Source organism: Typopeltis vanoorti, chromosome 10 (assembly GCF_054136105.1).
Source record: "Typopeltis vanoorti isolate ZY-2024b chromosome 10, IOZ_Tvanoo_1.0, whole genome shotgun sequence".
Taxonomy (NCBI): Eukaryota; Metazoa; Arthropoda; class Arachnida; order Uropygi; family Thelyphonidae; genus Typopeltis; species Typopeltis vanoorti.
The window spans coordinates 129,305,674-129,322,623 of NC_143558.1; the positions used below are offsets into that span (position 1 = coordinate 129,305,674).

Genomic DNA, 16,950 nt, shown 5'->3' on the forward strand with positions numbered 1-16,950 from the left:
TCTGCAGATGAGGTCATCTGAATTCTTTAACTAAACAAAATAATTGTAACAAATTTTGAACAAAAATTAGTAATGCAAAGAAAACTATGAAAACACAAACTGCATTCTCAATGTAACTTACAGAATAATAAAAATTCACTATTATTCAGGTACTATTTTTAGCAAACGAGAGAGAGAGAATACATGGGCTTTCCGAGAAAATCTAGGAGTGAACAAATGGGATTAATGGGGAAATTGCTGAGAATGAAGATATTAAAATGGAGTTTTGACAATTACACTGTTGTCATCTAAGGACGAACTACATTTTTATCTGTATATGAAAAAATTTTCATAACTACAGCCAAATGTGGACATAAATTTATTGCCAGCACACTAATCAATTACATTATACAAAAAATGTGTTATAAATTTCTTACAAATTAAATTGCAATACGTTTTTGGCAAAAGTTACAAATTTCCTAAGGATCTAGTTAAGGAATTAATGTAGCCATTCCCAGATTGACCTTGATAATTTTACATCATAACTGCCTACCCCCCCATACTTCTTATGAACAAAATATCCTGTGGAGTAATGTAAAATGCTAATAGAAGAGGCTGGATTGCTAGCATATGCTTGATAAGACCTCCTTTCTGAATAATAGAAGCATTACCTTGTTTTATTTCTAATCATTCATATTCTGCAGTCCTCAGCCCCTCACTGTTATCCTTCTGCATTTTATTTGGGAATAAATGTCAGAGTAGCATATATGGAAGTAATAATCTCTTCCCTGTGTTTTCTGGTATACTGTCACAGGAGCCATGTTCTCCTCCATGGATGCCAAGATGGAAAATTAACCAGGCTAATGCTACTGCGTATTTTAATCAGCTAGAGTACTGTTAGTGATGTAAGTAACAGATTATATTTTCCAAGTAGCAGCAACTGCAATTCCGAAGACATGATCTTGATTAAGTGTTCGGAAAACCTCATCGCTTTCTAATGTGCTTGGGCCAAAAATCCTCAATTTTTGACATCCCTCTCCCCCAAAAAAGCATCTGAATTTCTTTTCAAATCTAGAGCCCTGCAATCAGCCATTTGTTAAAGAGGAAATGAACAAGTACAAGTAATGCAGTTTCAATTAGAGTGCATTCTTGAATTAATGCATTTTTTAATTGATATCAAAACTCAATAACATGGTTAAAAATTCAATTAATGCAGTGTCTGGAAAAAGTTAATATTTTTTCAAATGACTTGTGTGGAATTGGTATGCAAAATGAATTACAATGCATATCGATATGCAGACACTATTGAAACCACCAGTTTGTACCACTCATGGAGTGAACATGTGCAGGTTGCTTGTATCCTGCCATTATACATAAGTACATTTTAAATTGAAAACTTAATAAATAATATTCCTAATGGACTATAGGTAAAAGATAGAATGAAATGAACAGTTCCTGTGGTGAAAAAGAAGCAAGAATTGATTACTTTTGAAGAAAAAAAAAAAAAGTGGTATGAAAATCAGCATTAAAAAGACCAACTGCATCCTGAATGCAGAACCTATAGAACAAGTAAAACACCAGATATTTAGGTGCAATTTTTAGTGAATATGCAAATTAAATTTGGAATAAACTGAAGAGCTAGCAAAGCTGGTAGTAAGGCAGGAAGGCAACTGAATAAATTTATAAGGAATAAGAGAGAGAGAGATTAGCCAAAAACACTAAACTAGCTATACACAAGACTATGTTCAAATCAATTTTAACATATGGATCTGAGAGCTCGGCTAGAAATAAAACACTTCAAAGAGACCACAGATATAAGTACTGAGAAAAATTAGGGGACTGAACAGATGGCATCAGTGGCAATCATATTAAAAATGAGGGTATTAGGAAAGAATTTGACATTGTTAGCAATCAGAAATGTATTAGCTGAGCTAATCTTAGTGGTATGGCCAATTAAACAGAATGAGAGAGGAAAGATTAGCTAAACAAGTGTTCTTTGCCAGGATGTCAGGAAAAAGACCATGAGGAAGACCAAGATGTAGATGGATTGATACAGTAAAAAGTGCCTTATAAGACAAAAATATAATACCTGATAATCTAATCTTGTTATGTTGATAGATAATAAGCTGATCTGGAGGAAAGTTGCTGAAAGAAAGTTAGCAATGATCTAACTGTTCACGTAATATATGATATGATCTATCATATGATCTTGTGAGGGTATAAGTCAGGAAATTGATGATTATATAGTGCTTCCAGAAAACTATGGAGAAAGAGAGAGACATTGCAGTATTATTATTACGGGCACTCCAAGGAGTCCTTAGACCCATCGAGGGAGGCCCTAAACATCATGTCCATCACAACTATTTGACATTCACACAGTATCATACTGTGCCTTGAACTCATTCACTGTCTAGCATCCACAACAGTCTCAGGCAGCTTATTCCACTCTTTCACCACTCTGAAAGTAAAAACCCCAGCTCTAACAACCTTGCTAACCACACTCTTGCCCAGCTTCCATGGATGTCCCCTAGTCTTCCCACCACCAGTCCTGTTCTCAAAAATATCCTCTGAATTAATCCTATAGAACCCCTTCAGCAATTTGAATGTCTCAATCATATCTTCCCCATTCCGCCTATCAACCAATTTCTACAACCCACAAATCTTCAACCTGTTTTCATACGGTTCATTCCATAAACCAGCTATCATCTTGGTCACTCGCCTCTGGATCCTCTGAACCTCCTCCCCATCAAGAAGAAACCTAGGTGACCAGATCTGGGCACAGTAATCAAGATAGGGTCTTATCAAGGCTCGATAAAGAGGAACAATAACTTGCTTATCTCTGCTCGTCAAAGTATTCTTCAGCATCCAAGTGATTTGATGAGCTCATTTAGCCACTTTTGTGATGTGTCCCCTAAACTTCAACACCCTATCCACCAACACTCCCAAGTCCCTGGCCTCATCAATCTCCTGGAGTGCAGTTTTCCACCAATGTGATATACTGCTGCTTTCACCCCAAAATGCATAACCTTACATTTCGCCACATTAAATTGACATCCATTCTCCTTAGCCCAGACATCCAATCTATCCAAATCATCCTGCAAAATTTTGACATCTTCTGTAATCACTATTGCCCTACCCAACTTAACATCATCAGTGAACAAATGAACCATTCCTCTCAGATCCTTCCTTATATCGTTAATGAGCAAATTAAACAGCAGCAGTCAAAGAACAGAACCCTGCGGCACACCACTAGTCACAGGCCGTCTTTTGGAATCTACTCCTGAGTAAATTACTCTCTGGTATCTCTCCATCAACCACCCTCCTATCCATCTCATCAACCCGATATCGATTCCCATATATTGCAGTTTACTGATTAGACTTCTATGTGGTATCCTGTCAAAGGCCTTAGCCAGGTCCAGCAGTATCACTGTAAACCCATTACCCTTATCCAGTTCAGCCCTCACTGTGTTATAAAACCTGAGCAAGTTACTGAGGCATGATCTACCCTTCACAATGGATTGTGAAGGGTAGATCATGGATTGATGGAATGGATTGATGAAAATGAGATACCATACAGCATCTCATTTTCATCAATCCATTCCTGTATTTTTCCCTTGACTACTTTCTCCAAGACCTTGACAACGACTCCTGATATGCTGATCGGTCGGTAATTTGCAACAGTAGTCTTGGATCCTCCTTTATGCAGTGGAACTATTTTCCCCTCTTTCCACCCCTTTGGGACTAAGCCAGACCCGAGACTCAGATTAAACAATAAGGTCAAGGGCACTGACAATTCTTTAGCCGTTTCACCTAAGACCCGTGCTGATATACCCTCCAATCCAATGGGATATGTCCACCTGGAACTGTGATGCAGCTCACAACATCATACCATACTTTGCACCAAGTGATTCAGGAGTTCTTCAGACAAACTAGCCCATTCCTCCTTCACATCAAGAAATAATGTTTGTTCAAAGAACACTTGTTTATTTTCTGGAGGGGAATTTAAAGCAGAAATACGTCTCCCTGTTATATCACAACGTGTGCTATAGGGTTGAGATATGGGAAGCATGCTGGTCACTCAGTTCAATTAATATGTCGTTCTCCTGAAGTATCCCACAGTTATGAATGATGTGGTGTAGCATTGTCATCCATAAAATGAATTCTTTGCCAGCAGCACCATGGAACAATTGAATATGACATTGAAGAACTCTGTTGCAATATCATTCACTAGTCATAGTCCCTTTTTCCAGACTTGTAGTTTGGTGCATCAATTACACATAATGCTTTCCCACATGATGACCACCAGCACTGCCATATCTATCCCTTTCAAGAACATTCTCACGATAGTAAGCAGCAACATTTCACACCAGATCAAGTGTCTTCTAGAATCAAAAGAAAGATTAAAATGACTCATCTGTAAAGAGTACATTAGCTCACTAGTGTCTTGTCCTGTCCCATTTTTATGGATACACATTGCTGAAAAACGTGCTCTATGATAAGCTGTGGAAAAGGGACACAGAATACAGGCCTTTGGACATACTTATTGCAGAAGTCTTGCCACACTTTGTCGAGATATCTGCATACCTGTGCTTGAATGGAGCTGACTTGCAAGCTGACCTGCTGAAGTGCATCGATTACGTTTTGTTGTTATAACTAAAAATCTGTCTTCATGCTCCTTGGTATAGAGCAATGACAATCTCTTAGCAAATATCTGGAACACATTTCATTGGTTTGAGATGTGTTCCAGAAATGTGCAAATATCTGGAACACATTTCATTGGTTTGAAATGTGTTCAAACTGCCCTGGATACAACAATACGTGAGATTCCCAACTCTCTGGCAATATTAATAATTGTGTATCCTCCTTCAAGTTTTCAAATAATTCTTTCCCACATGAAATTATCTAGATGATGTCTTCAAGACGTCCAAGTTTGCAACTTTATTCCTTTGCAAAAGGAGCCTCCTTCAAACTATTTGCTTAGTGCAGCCTTTTGCTTTCTATCCTGTTGACTGATACTATGTGACCCCTTTGCATGCAATTCAAAAATTTGAATGCGTACCTGCTTTCTACTGAAAATTGTCAGTTATACAAATTGCCACAAGTTGATTTGTCTGAATTTATGGTTGTAATCTTCAAAAATAATGTTTGTTCTTAGGATTTGGACACCAGTGTATTTACCTAATTCAATGTTATGCCAGGAAACTGCATTTTAATCTGAAAGACTTAAAATAACAAATTCGTGTATGTTATAAGTGTTCACAAGTGTAAACCAGTCCAATGTATGCTAGTATCCCTAAATGCTATTAATCCCACCTCTTCCTATTAGTTATCTACTCATATGGTAAAGGGATGCACCTGCTGAAACACCACAGAAAGAAAAGAGCAGGATTTGCATTTCCCCTTAGTGAAGAAAGAATAAAAACTAGAGCATTTTGATGGGAATTTAGTGCATTCCAATTTAATAATTTCAGACAATTTGAAATGTGAAGCACATGGAGATTTCCAAGGTCTACCGAATCCCTCTGGGTGCAGATAAGGTAAGTAAAATGATTTGAGAATCTCCACTTCCTTAGTGTTCATTACAAATCATAATATGTTTTAAAAAATAGCACTGTAAAATATTCCACAAGCAACATGTTCTCTTCCCTAGGAGAACATGTTACTTTATCAATGATATTACATACATTTAAATTTCTAATCTGCTTTCATATTTATGTATTTGAATAATTCCTAATATTCCATTTTATGTATTAAATATGCCATATCTACATTCATCACTACACACATTACATTCACCATGAAGATACATAATGTGCAAGTTAATTTTATAAATAATTAACATTTTTTGAATTAATATTAAAATTCTATTTTGTATCTATATATTGCCAGATTTTGTATCTATATTGCCAGCCTGGTTGGCCAAGTGGTTAGCGTGTCCGCTCTCCAGTAAAGAGGCTGTGGGCTTGAATCCCGTGGGCATGGATGTTTGTGATTGTCTGTGGAAATTCTGGTGGTAGTCGGCAGTAGATGGCATTGGTGTAGTTGCAGTCAATTGATGGGTTATGAGTGGTGGAAGCAGAGTTGTAGAGTGGATGCCCTCCCTCGATGAGTCTTTGGACTCCCTGGAGGTGACAAATAATAATAATATTAAATATGTAGAATATCCACATTAAATTTGCCCTTCTGGAAGTGCAGGCAAAGATACCACTGTCTCATCGTGTCAGCAAAACGTCATTTCTATTCATTATGTTAAAACATTTCATGTCATAACTGACAGTAAGGGTGGAGGGAGACACATTTCATGCTGCACACTATCATGTGGTGCATGATAGTGCCAGAGGATGATAATGCCTACAGGATGCACACCACTTCAATCATTAGATTGTGAAGAAAATAATGCACTTTCCAAACATGAATATCTCTACAAAAAAATGAAGACTGTCAAAGAATATCACCTGTTTTGTGATGAAAAAAAAATTAAACTTTTCCAGGAAAATTTGGCAGGAATACATTCAATGTTAACTAATGAATCTGAGAGATAGGGTAGAAATAAAATAATTCAAAGACTAGAAACAACATATATGAAACTTCAAAAATTCCATGAAAAACTGAAGGCGTGAACAGATGGTATCAGTGTCATATTAAAAAATGAGGAGATCTGGAAGTAACTGGACCCTGTTAGCATCCAAGAATGTGCGAGTTCATTTTTAAATGCTAACATATTTAAAGTGACCACACCAACTTAAATAGAATGGGAGAGAAGGTTAACAAAACATGTTTGATTCTGGGATGATAGGAAAAAAAAAAGGTCAAGATCTATGTGGATTACTAATGAAGTTCCTCAGAAAACTGAAATGCAAATAAATTCCATTACATTTGCTAAAGGTCACAATATTGATAACATTTATGGCCAAGGTCGTTATCAGGTCATTTTTCTTTGAAGAAATCCATTGAACCAGACCTGTGACCCACATAGTCACAGCTGTGCATTATCAGGGTATGTTTAGCAGTTTCATCATGCCACAACTGCAGCAAGTAAGTTACCTGAACACCACAGTGTTGATTCCAGATGGAGCATCTCCCCACATCAGACATGAAATTCAACAATTATTGTGTCAACATTTCAAAGAGGGTAGAGTAATCAGTTGTTTTTCTATGAAATAGCCACTGTATTCACCAAACCTTAATCCTTGTGACTTTTGGTGCTGGGGGGTTACCTTAAAAGCATGATGTATTGGGGCAGAGTTCCTCAGCTGGCAGATATGAAACATAAAAATCACACATCATGTGCAAAACCTTTCAAATGATCAGTTGTGTTCTGCTGTAGACATTTTATAAGATATCAACACATTGAACATCACCTCCACTGATCATCCAGATCTCCTTCACAACTCCTTGCGAAGTAGGCTCTATGTGATATGTTTTTTGTATCTTATTATTTTATGAAATGAGCAAAAATATCATCGAATAACTGTGTTTGTCACTGAACGAATCATTTCAATCACAAACCATCTAGTTCACATTAATGTAATTTTCTCCTGGCTCACAGTGTCATATTTCCCCAATTGCCCATTTCTGAACAATTTTTTATTGTCAAAATCTCTTCTCCATGATCTGGTTAGGGTACACTACCATGTTTGAGGGTATTTCACTTGCCAGTTCTCTCTAAAGATTATTCTGAACAAGGTTAATTTAATTTGAAACACCCTGTATAATTTAATCTATTGATTCTTCATATGTGTCAACCAAGGACAAAAAAAATCTAAGACATTCAAGTGGGAAGTGGAATTTTTTATGATGAAAAATAAATGCGACTTACCTGTAATTCACATGTAATACTGCCAAAATGTACCAATGTTGACAGACATTTCAAAACCATTCACAAGAAATACAAATATGACTATTCACTAGGCACTGAGAAATGAAAAGGAAAAAGACATTTAAAGTCATAGTTGTTTGTGCAACAGTCCTTTCTTATCAAAGTTGATATAAAGACCCAGGCTATTTATTGATTTAAAGTTTCAGTAAAACATAAGATGCTTCTTGAAGATGGCAAAATATGGAGAGATGATGTCATTAAAGCTGGAGAGATACAATTTCAAAAATAAAGCTGAAATGCTTGCTTCTAGCAATGATATTTCAATGGTGCAAAATAATATCATGCACAGGAAAGAAGAATCTTGGGTGGAAGATAAATGTCATCACTTGATGTGAGACCACTGTCCTGCTTATTGGAAGCCTGAAGTGGCTTGAAAAAGTTCTACATTTGGTCTCTAGAGCAAGGTTTCCAGACTAAGTAAAAAAAAAAAAAAATACAAAATATATCAGTGGCATCAAGTGCTCATTTCAGTTGGGTGTGCTGCAGCGTTGCTTATGCAACCCATGCTACAAAATTCACATCAAGTTTTGAGGGCGCATAGCACATCAGCACTCATCTTAATTGGTCCAATGCAATTAATTGTAAGATAACACTGAATACTTTAATTTATCAATTAATTGTAACCAAATATGTATAGCGTGGAGGAACAATCTGTTTGTTTTAGGATTTATTAGAAAACAACAATGAAGGAGAATGTACTATTTGGTTGGTATATTTGAAGTACTCAAAGGTGAAAGTATGTGAACCATCATTTATAAGGCATGTGAGAATGGGAAATGAAAGAATAAGTGTGAGTAAAAATATTTTCATTAATGGCAAATGAATTATTGATAATTAACATTTGTGATATGTGTCCCATAACTTGTTGAGTAGAGCGAATAGCATGTGATCCTATAAAGTCAAGACATGAAAAAGTGAATTTATGATGGCATAATTAAAAAAAGAACAAAAAAAAAAAAAAAGGGCAAGGAGAGGAAAAGATTTGTTTACGCTAAACATACGACCTAATTAAACACATTTGTCCTAACATCTGTTTTCAAATTTTCAGTTACAGAAAAATGTGTAACAGCTGTTTGTAATACAGACATTGGATAGAGAAAGCGCTCAATTTATGAAAAGCAAAATGAATATATAACTTTAAATCAGTGTGAATTGCATATGAGATATTTGTATCATCCAGACACTTAACAAATGTTAATTTTAGAAATAAAATTCTACCAAGGAAGTTGGATTAACATGCCATATAAGCTTTGTGAAAATGTGACTGCTTGATGTGGAAGCGTTATACATCTGATAAAAGCTAGTACCTCCAAGGGAATAAAGGAATGACAGATACCCAGGTGCAAACTTGACAATGTGTTAATATATTAAATGTGGAAAGCATAAAGGTCAAATGAACAATAGCTATGCTTCACGCACGCCATTTTTTTGAGAAACAAAGGGTCTATGCTTCTTGGTGAGGTTAGATTATCTCTGGCAAATACTAGAGGGAGACGCGGATAATTTGAATTTTGATACGATTTTTAAATACAGCCATATATAATTCACACAGAAATCGGAAAAGTAATCACTTGGGAAATTATCATCTTTCTGAACCGAATCAAAGAAATGCTGAAATAACTCATTTTACTTACACAAGTTCCAATCTTCTCTTTTTCTTTAGGAATTGTGTTAGCACATCGTCAAAAAATGAAGGTTTTTCCTCCAGTTCCATCGTCAATGTCTTTTCAATAGCGATTAAGCTTAGAACACAAACACAGCCTTTCCTGTGTTTGTGTTCCTCTATAACACATACATATTCTCTTCATAGCCGAAAAAGAATGCTCGACTGTAGCAATAGCACTCAGAATTGACATGACAAGTTCTGCTAAATTATAAATTTCCTTGAATGCAACCTGAAGTTGATTTTCTTGCATGAATTTTAATAGGTGATGCACTGGTTTCCTAACAAATTCTTCAGAAGAAAATAGTACTTTCAGTTCATTTTTCAAGCAAATGTAGTCAAAAACTGGGTCATAGAAATGCTTTATGTTTTCTAAAATACATCAAGAAACGTCTTTGCATACGGACCATATCTTTCACTACAAAGGAGTTGAAAAAAATTCAAGTTTCAAAAGTGAAGTACTACCTTTCATCCATTGCCAGGCACATGCTCCTCTCCATCTCTTTCAGTTTAGGTCTCGACTCATCAACTGTATGCTGCTCCTTTGATACAGAAAACCAAATATCATCAAATCCATGTTCCCTGTAATTCCTAAGCAGGTTCATAGTGTCACGCACTTTTTTTTCTTTTTTTTTTTTCTTTTTACAACAGTACAATATAGCATAGGATGAAATTTGCAGTATATTATTCAAGACATCAGTATAGACAAATAAAACAAAAAATTTCTAGTAGCAAAATTATTTGAAATCTTGCAAGAAATGCAAAAAAAAAAAAAAAAAAAAAAACCACGAGCTTCGGTTACAGCATCCACATCCCATTCCCCAGAATTCTCCACAATATGCTCAAAAAATTCAATGAGTGATTTCTGTGACGTTTTACTGTGCTTGTTAAACAGAAAGTAAAGTTCCATCTGGTTGGTACAACGGAGGATAATTTTTTAGTAACAAAATCTTGCAAAGCATTTATTCTTTTCGATGATTTAGAAAAATATGCTACCAATACAGTGATAGTTTGGAAAAGCAATCTACATTCTTTGATATTCGAGGGGCTTTGCTTCAGAACTCAATTCAAAACATGGGCATAGAAATGTGTAAATACTGCTAAAGGTTATGCCTCAATAACTTTCCTCTGTAAGACATTAATATGGCCACTCATTACACAGGCACCATCATAAGTTTGACCGACTAACTTGTCCTTAATATTAAATTCCTCAACTCTGTTTACAATATGTTATTTAAAAAGAACACTAGACATTCTATCATCACTTACGTCTGTAAATCCGATGAACCTTTCATGTATTTGTCCATTATGGACAAAACAGAAAACAGTTGATAGCTGCAATTTTGATATAACATCAGATGTTTCATCCAGAATAATGGCCACAAATGTAGCAGCTGCCATTTCTTTTTTATAGCATCTTTAATCACATCAGATATAGCACTAATAATATCATTTTGTACTGTGCAAAACACACCATTTGTGAGACAGTGACTAAAGGGAGTCAGTTTTTGATGGATTATGTATTAACTGAATCATGGTTCCCTAGAAAGTAAGAATTTTTAAGAATGTTATTTTAATGTATTGCCCAAAACACACAAACAGTATTCTAAGGATGAGAAGATTCAAGATTTATGGTAAGTAACTAGATTACTGAAAACTACCATCTTGAAGAAAAAAAGTCTGCAGTTTTTTAGTGTAAGAAGCTACTGATGCAATTTACTCTTAACAGAAAAGGCCAGATAAATAAAGATCAATCAATGAGAGGGAGGAATTTAATCCTGTCTGGTGATTTGTGTATTACTAAAGTAGAGTGAAATGAGATCCTTTGTGCAAGAAAAAAAGTTTAAATTACAGCCAAATTAACTACATTTACGAGATCAGTGCATTAAAACTGGAACATTTGTGTGTTCTCCTGGCAGACAGAAGAACACAATCGTAAGTTCTGCATTCATGGACTCACGCATTTCATTTCATGCTATGTATTTTGGCCTACCTTGCACTCTCAATTAGAGAGAGGAAGGTAGACCAAAGGATTACACTATAAAACTAGAAATGTCAAGTGAAATAGCACAAGGTAAATATAACGTAAAGCATGTGTTTTACTTTTCCATGGCATATGAACCCAACAGGCTAAGGGATTTACCATGAATCTAAAATGACAGATCGATACTATGGTCAATGATTAACTGGTGGGCTTCCAAGAAGCAGAGGACTGTTGACTATTTGTGACTATTGATGACTTTCTCCATTGAACTGTCTAAGATCATTGTGATTTCAGTGAAGAACACATTTTTCAGTTGTTTCTCTGTTGTGCAACTGACGTTTTGTGTACTATACTTGCATCTGAGTGCTTTCACCTTCCTTTCTCTTTCACCTAATGTACCAGGAAACAGTGCTCCATATTCTTCCTATGTCTTCTACCAGCAAATCGTTAAAAGAATCTTGAACAATATTACAGTACTTTTTTGGATTAGCCTGGATACATGCTTTCTATCATATATCAGGATAACAGCCAGCTGAACAAAGAAAGGTGTGGAGAGCATAAACATAACAGTCAGCAAGAGTCAGTTCAGGAGCACATCTCTTAACAGTACAACTGTGCATATACCATCATGATCAGAGGTCTTTTTGGTATCTATATTGTTCAAGATTCTTTTAATGATTTGCTGGTAGAAACACAGGAAGAATATGGAGCACTGTTTCTGGTACGTAAGATGAGAAAGAAAGGTGAAAGCACTCAGATGCAAGTATAATACACAAACTTCAGTTGCACAACAGAGAAACAACTGAAAAAGTGTTCTTCACTGAAATCACAATGATCTTAGACCGAGTTCAATGGAATCAGCATTTAATATGTTATAAAAATGACTATCAAATGTTTTAAATATATAGAGGCCATATGTTTGTAATACAATTAAAGATATGAAGCTTTCTGCTAGGTAAGAATTGCATTCTATTAGCAATAAACACATATGGTTAAGTTAAAGCTTAGAAACGTTATGTATGTGCACACATATACACACTCAGTTTGAATGTTTTTTTTGTTTTTTCAAAAAAAAATTAAATTAATATATTGCAGAATACCTGATAATTTCTAGCTTCATGATTCTTGGATTTTCAAAAGCAAACTGGAAAAAAAAAAAAAAAACATACAAAATATTAGAACTCTCGTTAAATTTCGAATATAAAAAAAAATGTGTGTGTGTGTGTATTCATGTCTAAATAGTCAATTTTTAAACAAAATCAAATTTTTATCTTTTTCTTTTGAATTCTGTGGAACAAACTTATCAGTTTCAATTCCTCACATGACTAGACTGAAACCATTGTACATTCTGGAATAATAAGAATTCTTTGCATACAGCATAATGGAACAATTGAACATGCCATTGAACAATTATCTTGCAATATCATTCACTAGTCACAGTCCCTTTTCCAGCACTTGTAGCTCGTTGCATCCATTAAGCATAATGCCTCTCCATAATATGACTCTAGCACTGCTGTGCAAGAGTCATATTATGGAGAGGCATTATGCTTAGTGGATGTCTTTTGGATGATTAAGCATTATGCTTAATGGATGTCTTAATGGATGATTAATAGAGTCATATTATCTCCATAATATGACTATCTCTTTCAAGAACATTCATGCAACGGTAAGCAGTACCACTTTCACACAAGATCAAGTGTCATCTAGAATCGGAGGAAACTCTAAAATGCCTCATCTGTAAAGAGTACATTAGCCTACTTGTGTCTTGTCCAATTTTCATGGATACAACACCACTGAAAACATGCTTTAGATGAGCTGTGGATAAAGGGATGCAGATTACAGGCCTGCTTGTCACAGATATCATCATCAAATTCCTGCCATGTACCCTCAAGGGGTGTACAGTGAAATATTTACATCATTACAAACTTCCTATCTACAATTTTCCTCCAAATCAGTCTGTCACCTGTCAAGACTCCAGTATCATCAGATCTTATATTTCTATCTTCTAAGGCACTTTTTACCATATCAATCCACATATATCTTGGTCTTCCTCTGGGTCGTTTTCTTGCCATCCTGGCAGAGAACACTTGGTTTGCTAATCTTTCCTCACCCATTCTGTTTAAGTGACCATATCACCTGAGATTAGCTCTGCTAATGCATTCCTGGATGCTGACAATGTCAGGTTCTTCCTATATCCTCATTTTTAATATGATATTGCCATTGATGCCATCTGCTCATGCCCCTGATCTTTCTCAGGACTCTCATATCTGCAGTCTCTAGTCTTTGGTCAAGTGTTTTACTTTTGACCCAGCTCTCAGATCCATAAGTTAAAATTGGTTGGAACACGGTCTTGTATACAGCTAATTTAGTGTTTTGACTAATTTCGCTCTTATTCCATATACATTTATTCCACTGACTTCCTACCATACCAGCTTTGTTGATTCTGTTGTCTATTTCCATATTTAATTTACCATAATTCACTAAAAATCGTGCATAAGTAGCTGAAATGTTTCACTTGTTCTCTAGGTTCTCCATGCACAAAGCAGTTGATATTTTCAATGCTTCTGCCTATTTTCATTGTCTTTGTTTTGTTATTGCTGACCTTCATATCATATCTATTACAGTTATTCAATTTAGTCAGGAATCTTGCTGACCTGTAGCAGATTTATTTAGAAGTATAACATCATCAGCATAAAGCAAAGAGCTGAGAATAACATCTCCAATTTTGATATCAGGTTTAATACCACTTTCTTTCATAATGTGATCCATATAGATCAGAGGTCAGCAACGCAGTGCCTGCAGTGAATTTTTAGTGAGCTCTCAGAGAAATTATTGCAAACTGCTTTGGAGCTTGCAGCAGTAATTTTGCAGCATAGATCACAGTATATCTGAGAGATACATTCATTACTAGTATGTGCTAAAATGCAAGAAAACAAAGAAAAAACACTGCAAATATAATTCATGATGGTACATATTAAGTGAATATTGAATCCAACATTATTTCACAGCCGAATATAGAAACTACAAGACTTTCGTGCCGAATATATAGAAACTAAAAGTTTTGACGGATGCAAGCATAAGTAGTGTCTTATGGGCAACTGGTAGAAAAGGTGGAGCAAGCTCCAGACCTCTTTCCTTAGTATTTTCCATAAATGTAAAGCACATCTTGCAGAGGTCAGCAACCTTTTTAATATAAAGAGTGCAATATAAAATGACACAGACATTTTTTCTCTCATTTCAGCCTTAGAAATTCTATGATTAATTGTTTTTAAGAAAAATGAGATTTCAGATTTTAACATTATTTTATTTACCTCGCTTTTGCAACATATTTTTGTGACACATGAATGAATATAAAATACCATAAAAATAAAAATTGAATACAAAAAGAATATTCATGTTAACAATCAGCATGTATCTGTCAGATCACATGCGAGTGCTGTGCTTTATCAATTATAATGGCAAATGTATCTGTTTATTATGCAATAATAGTGTGGCTATTTCTAAAAAAAGTAATATAGAAAGACATTTTAAAACCATTCATCACAATTGTAATTTTAAGTTTAATTATTTAAATTAGGAGGAGTCGGCAATGCAGCACCCGTGGCATCATGGCGCAGGCAGTATTGCACCCTTCATATTAAAAAGGTTGCCGAGCACTGATATAGATAATGAATAACAGAAGGGATAATGTACATCCTTGCAGGGCCATCACCAGATAGATCACACCCTGAGGCAAACAATTAAATATTGCACGTGATGGAGTATAACACAAAAATATAAGAAAATATCTCCAGTTGCTATTTTGTTTTTATTATAAGACACATGCATTAATGCAAAATGATTACATAATAATATTAATTAAATTTTTACCTACGGGGATATTGCACAATAAAACTTTTTATAAGCTATTCTAAATTTAAAATTATAAGCTATGTCCGCCTCTATCGATATACTGTATTTTCCGGTGTATAAGATGCACTTTTTTACCTTAAAAATTCATCTTAAAATGGGGTGCGTTTTATATAATGAAGGTAAAGATTGTTTCCTCTTTTCAAAGTCATACGCACTCCCTTTTATGTTCCAAGGTCTTTGTAGGCTGTTAATGGTGCAATCAAATTGATGCATGACCTTCATGTGACTTCTAGCACGTCATTGGCTAAGAACGGGAAGTCCCTATTCAAGTTTCATAATATCTTATCCGAGTAATCAGTTACCGATGTTTATCAGTTTGATATTTCATCGGTAACTTTCGGTAATCAAATTGTGTTCAGTTTGATATTTCCCCGTAGATTTTAGAGATGGAAAAAAACAGGCGACATTCATATACTTCAAGTTACAAATTGCAGGTTGTAAAATATGCGGAAGAACACGAGAATAGGGAAGATGAAAGACATTTTGGACCTCCGCCTACAGAAAAAATGATTGGAACTTGGCGTGGTCAGTAGGAGATTTTACACAATTTGCGTAATGAAAAGCGCATGGAAAGTGGAAAAATTGCAAAGTGGCCAGAACTAGAGACCGAAGTTTTGAAATGGGTGCAAGAAAATTGGCAAAATGGCATTGCCATTTCAACAAAAATGATTCGTACACATGCAGTCAAAGTAGCCTGTGAGCGTTGTTTTGGTTTAGGTAAAGTTAAGGTTTTTTCCAGAAAATTGTATTAAATTTCTTGGGTGCGTCTTATACACTGGAAAATATGCTAGTTGCCAGAACAACCAATTTTTCTTGGGTCATTGCTGTTTGCAAATAATTTTTAATCAGTTTAAGCTTGGAAAAACTTCTTTCCACAATTACTACGCTAACAGGAATTGTTAGCATAGCAATGATGCCTACAGCAATAAGGCTGAATGAACGCCCTTATTAAGCCGTGCCATGAGGCAGGCTGCCTCTATGCAACACACTGTCAATGGTACTGCATCCTTGTCTGACAACAGATTTAGCATTAAACATTAAACCATCTTCCTGTACTTCAATTCTAACTGCTGACTTACAACTCAAATAAAGACCAAGTATTGCTTGATATAATGCCTCATTGACACCATACAACTGTAGCGTATTAAATAGTTTCTTTCTTGGCACTTTGTCATATGCCTTTTCCAGATCTACAAAATTTAAATACAGATCTTTGTTCTATTCCTATGCTTTCTCAACTGTTTGTCGTAAGTGAAGATCTGATCCCGACAGCTTCTATTTGGCCTGATTCCAGCTTGTTCTTGACCAAGCATTTCTTCCACAATCCTTCTCAACCATTTCTCAGGTATACTTGCTAAATCTTACCAGGAACACTCAGTAGAAAAATACCTCTATAATTCTCACATTCAGTTTAATTTCCCTTTTTATATATGGGTACTATATATGCGCTGTACTCCAATCATCCGGAATTCGTCCCTCTGTCCAGGCCTTCTGAACCATGCAGTTAACTGTTAACTTAAATGGTGAGATGGA

The 16,950-nt window shown here is 35.4% G+C and overlaps 1 protein-coding gene across 1 annotated transcript in view; it reads right to left on the reverse strand.

Moving 5' to 3' along the window:
- The window catches only part of LOC150102788 (alpha-ketoglutarate-dependent dioxygenase alkB homolog 3-like), a 146,793-nt gene that overhangs the window by 105,063 nt on the left and 24,780 nt on the right, over positions 1–16,950 (reverse strand). Inside the window, exon 2 of the mRNA XM_090399397.1 lies at positions 12,606–12,649. Within this exon, the coding sequence (XP_090255523.1) occupies positions 12,606–12,649 (44 nt within the window). The remainder of the gene's footprint in view (positions 1–12,605; positions 12,650–16,950) is intronic.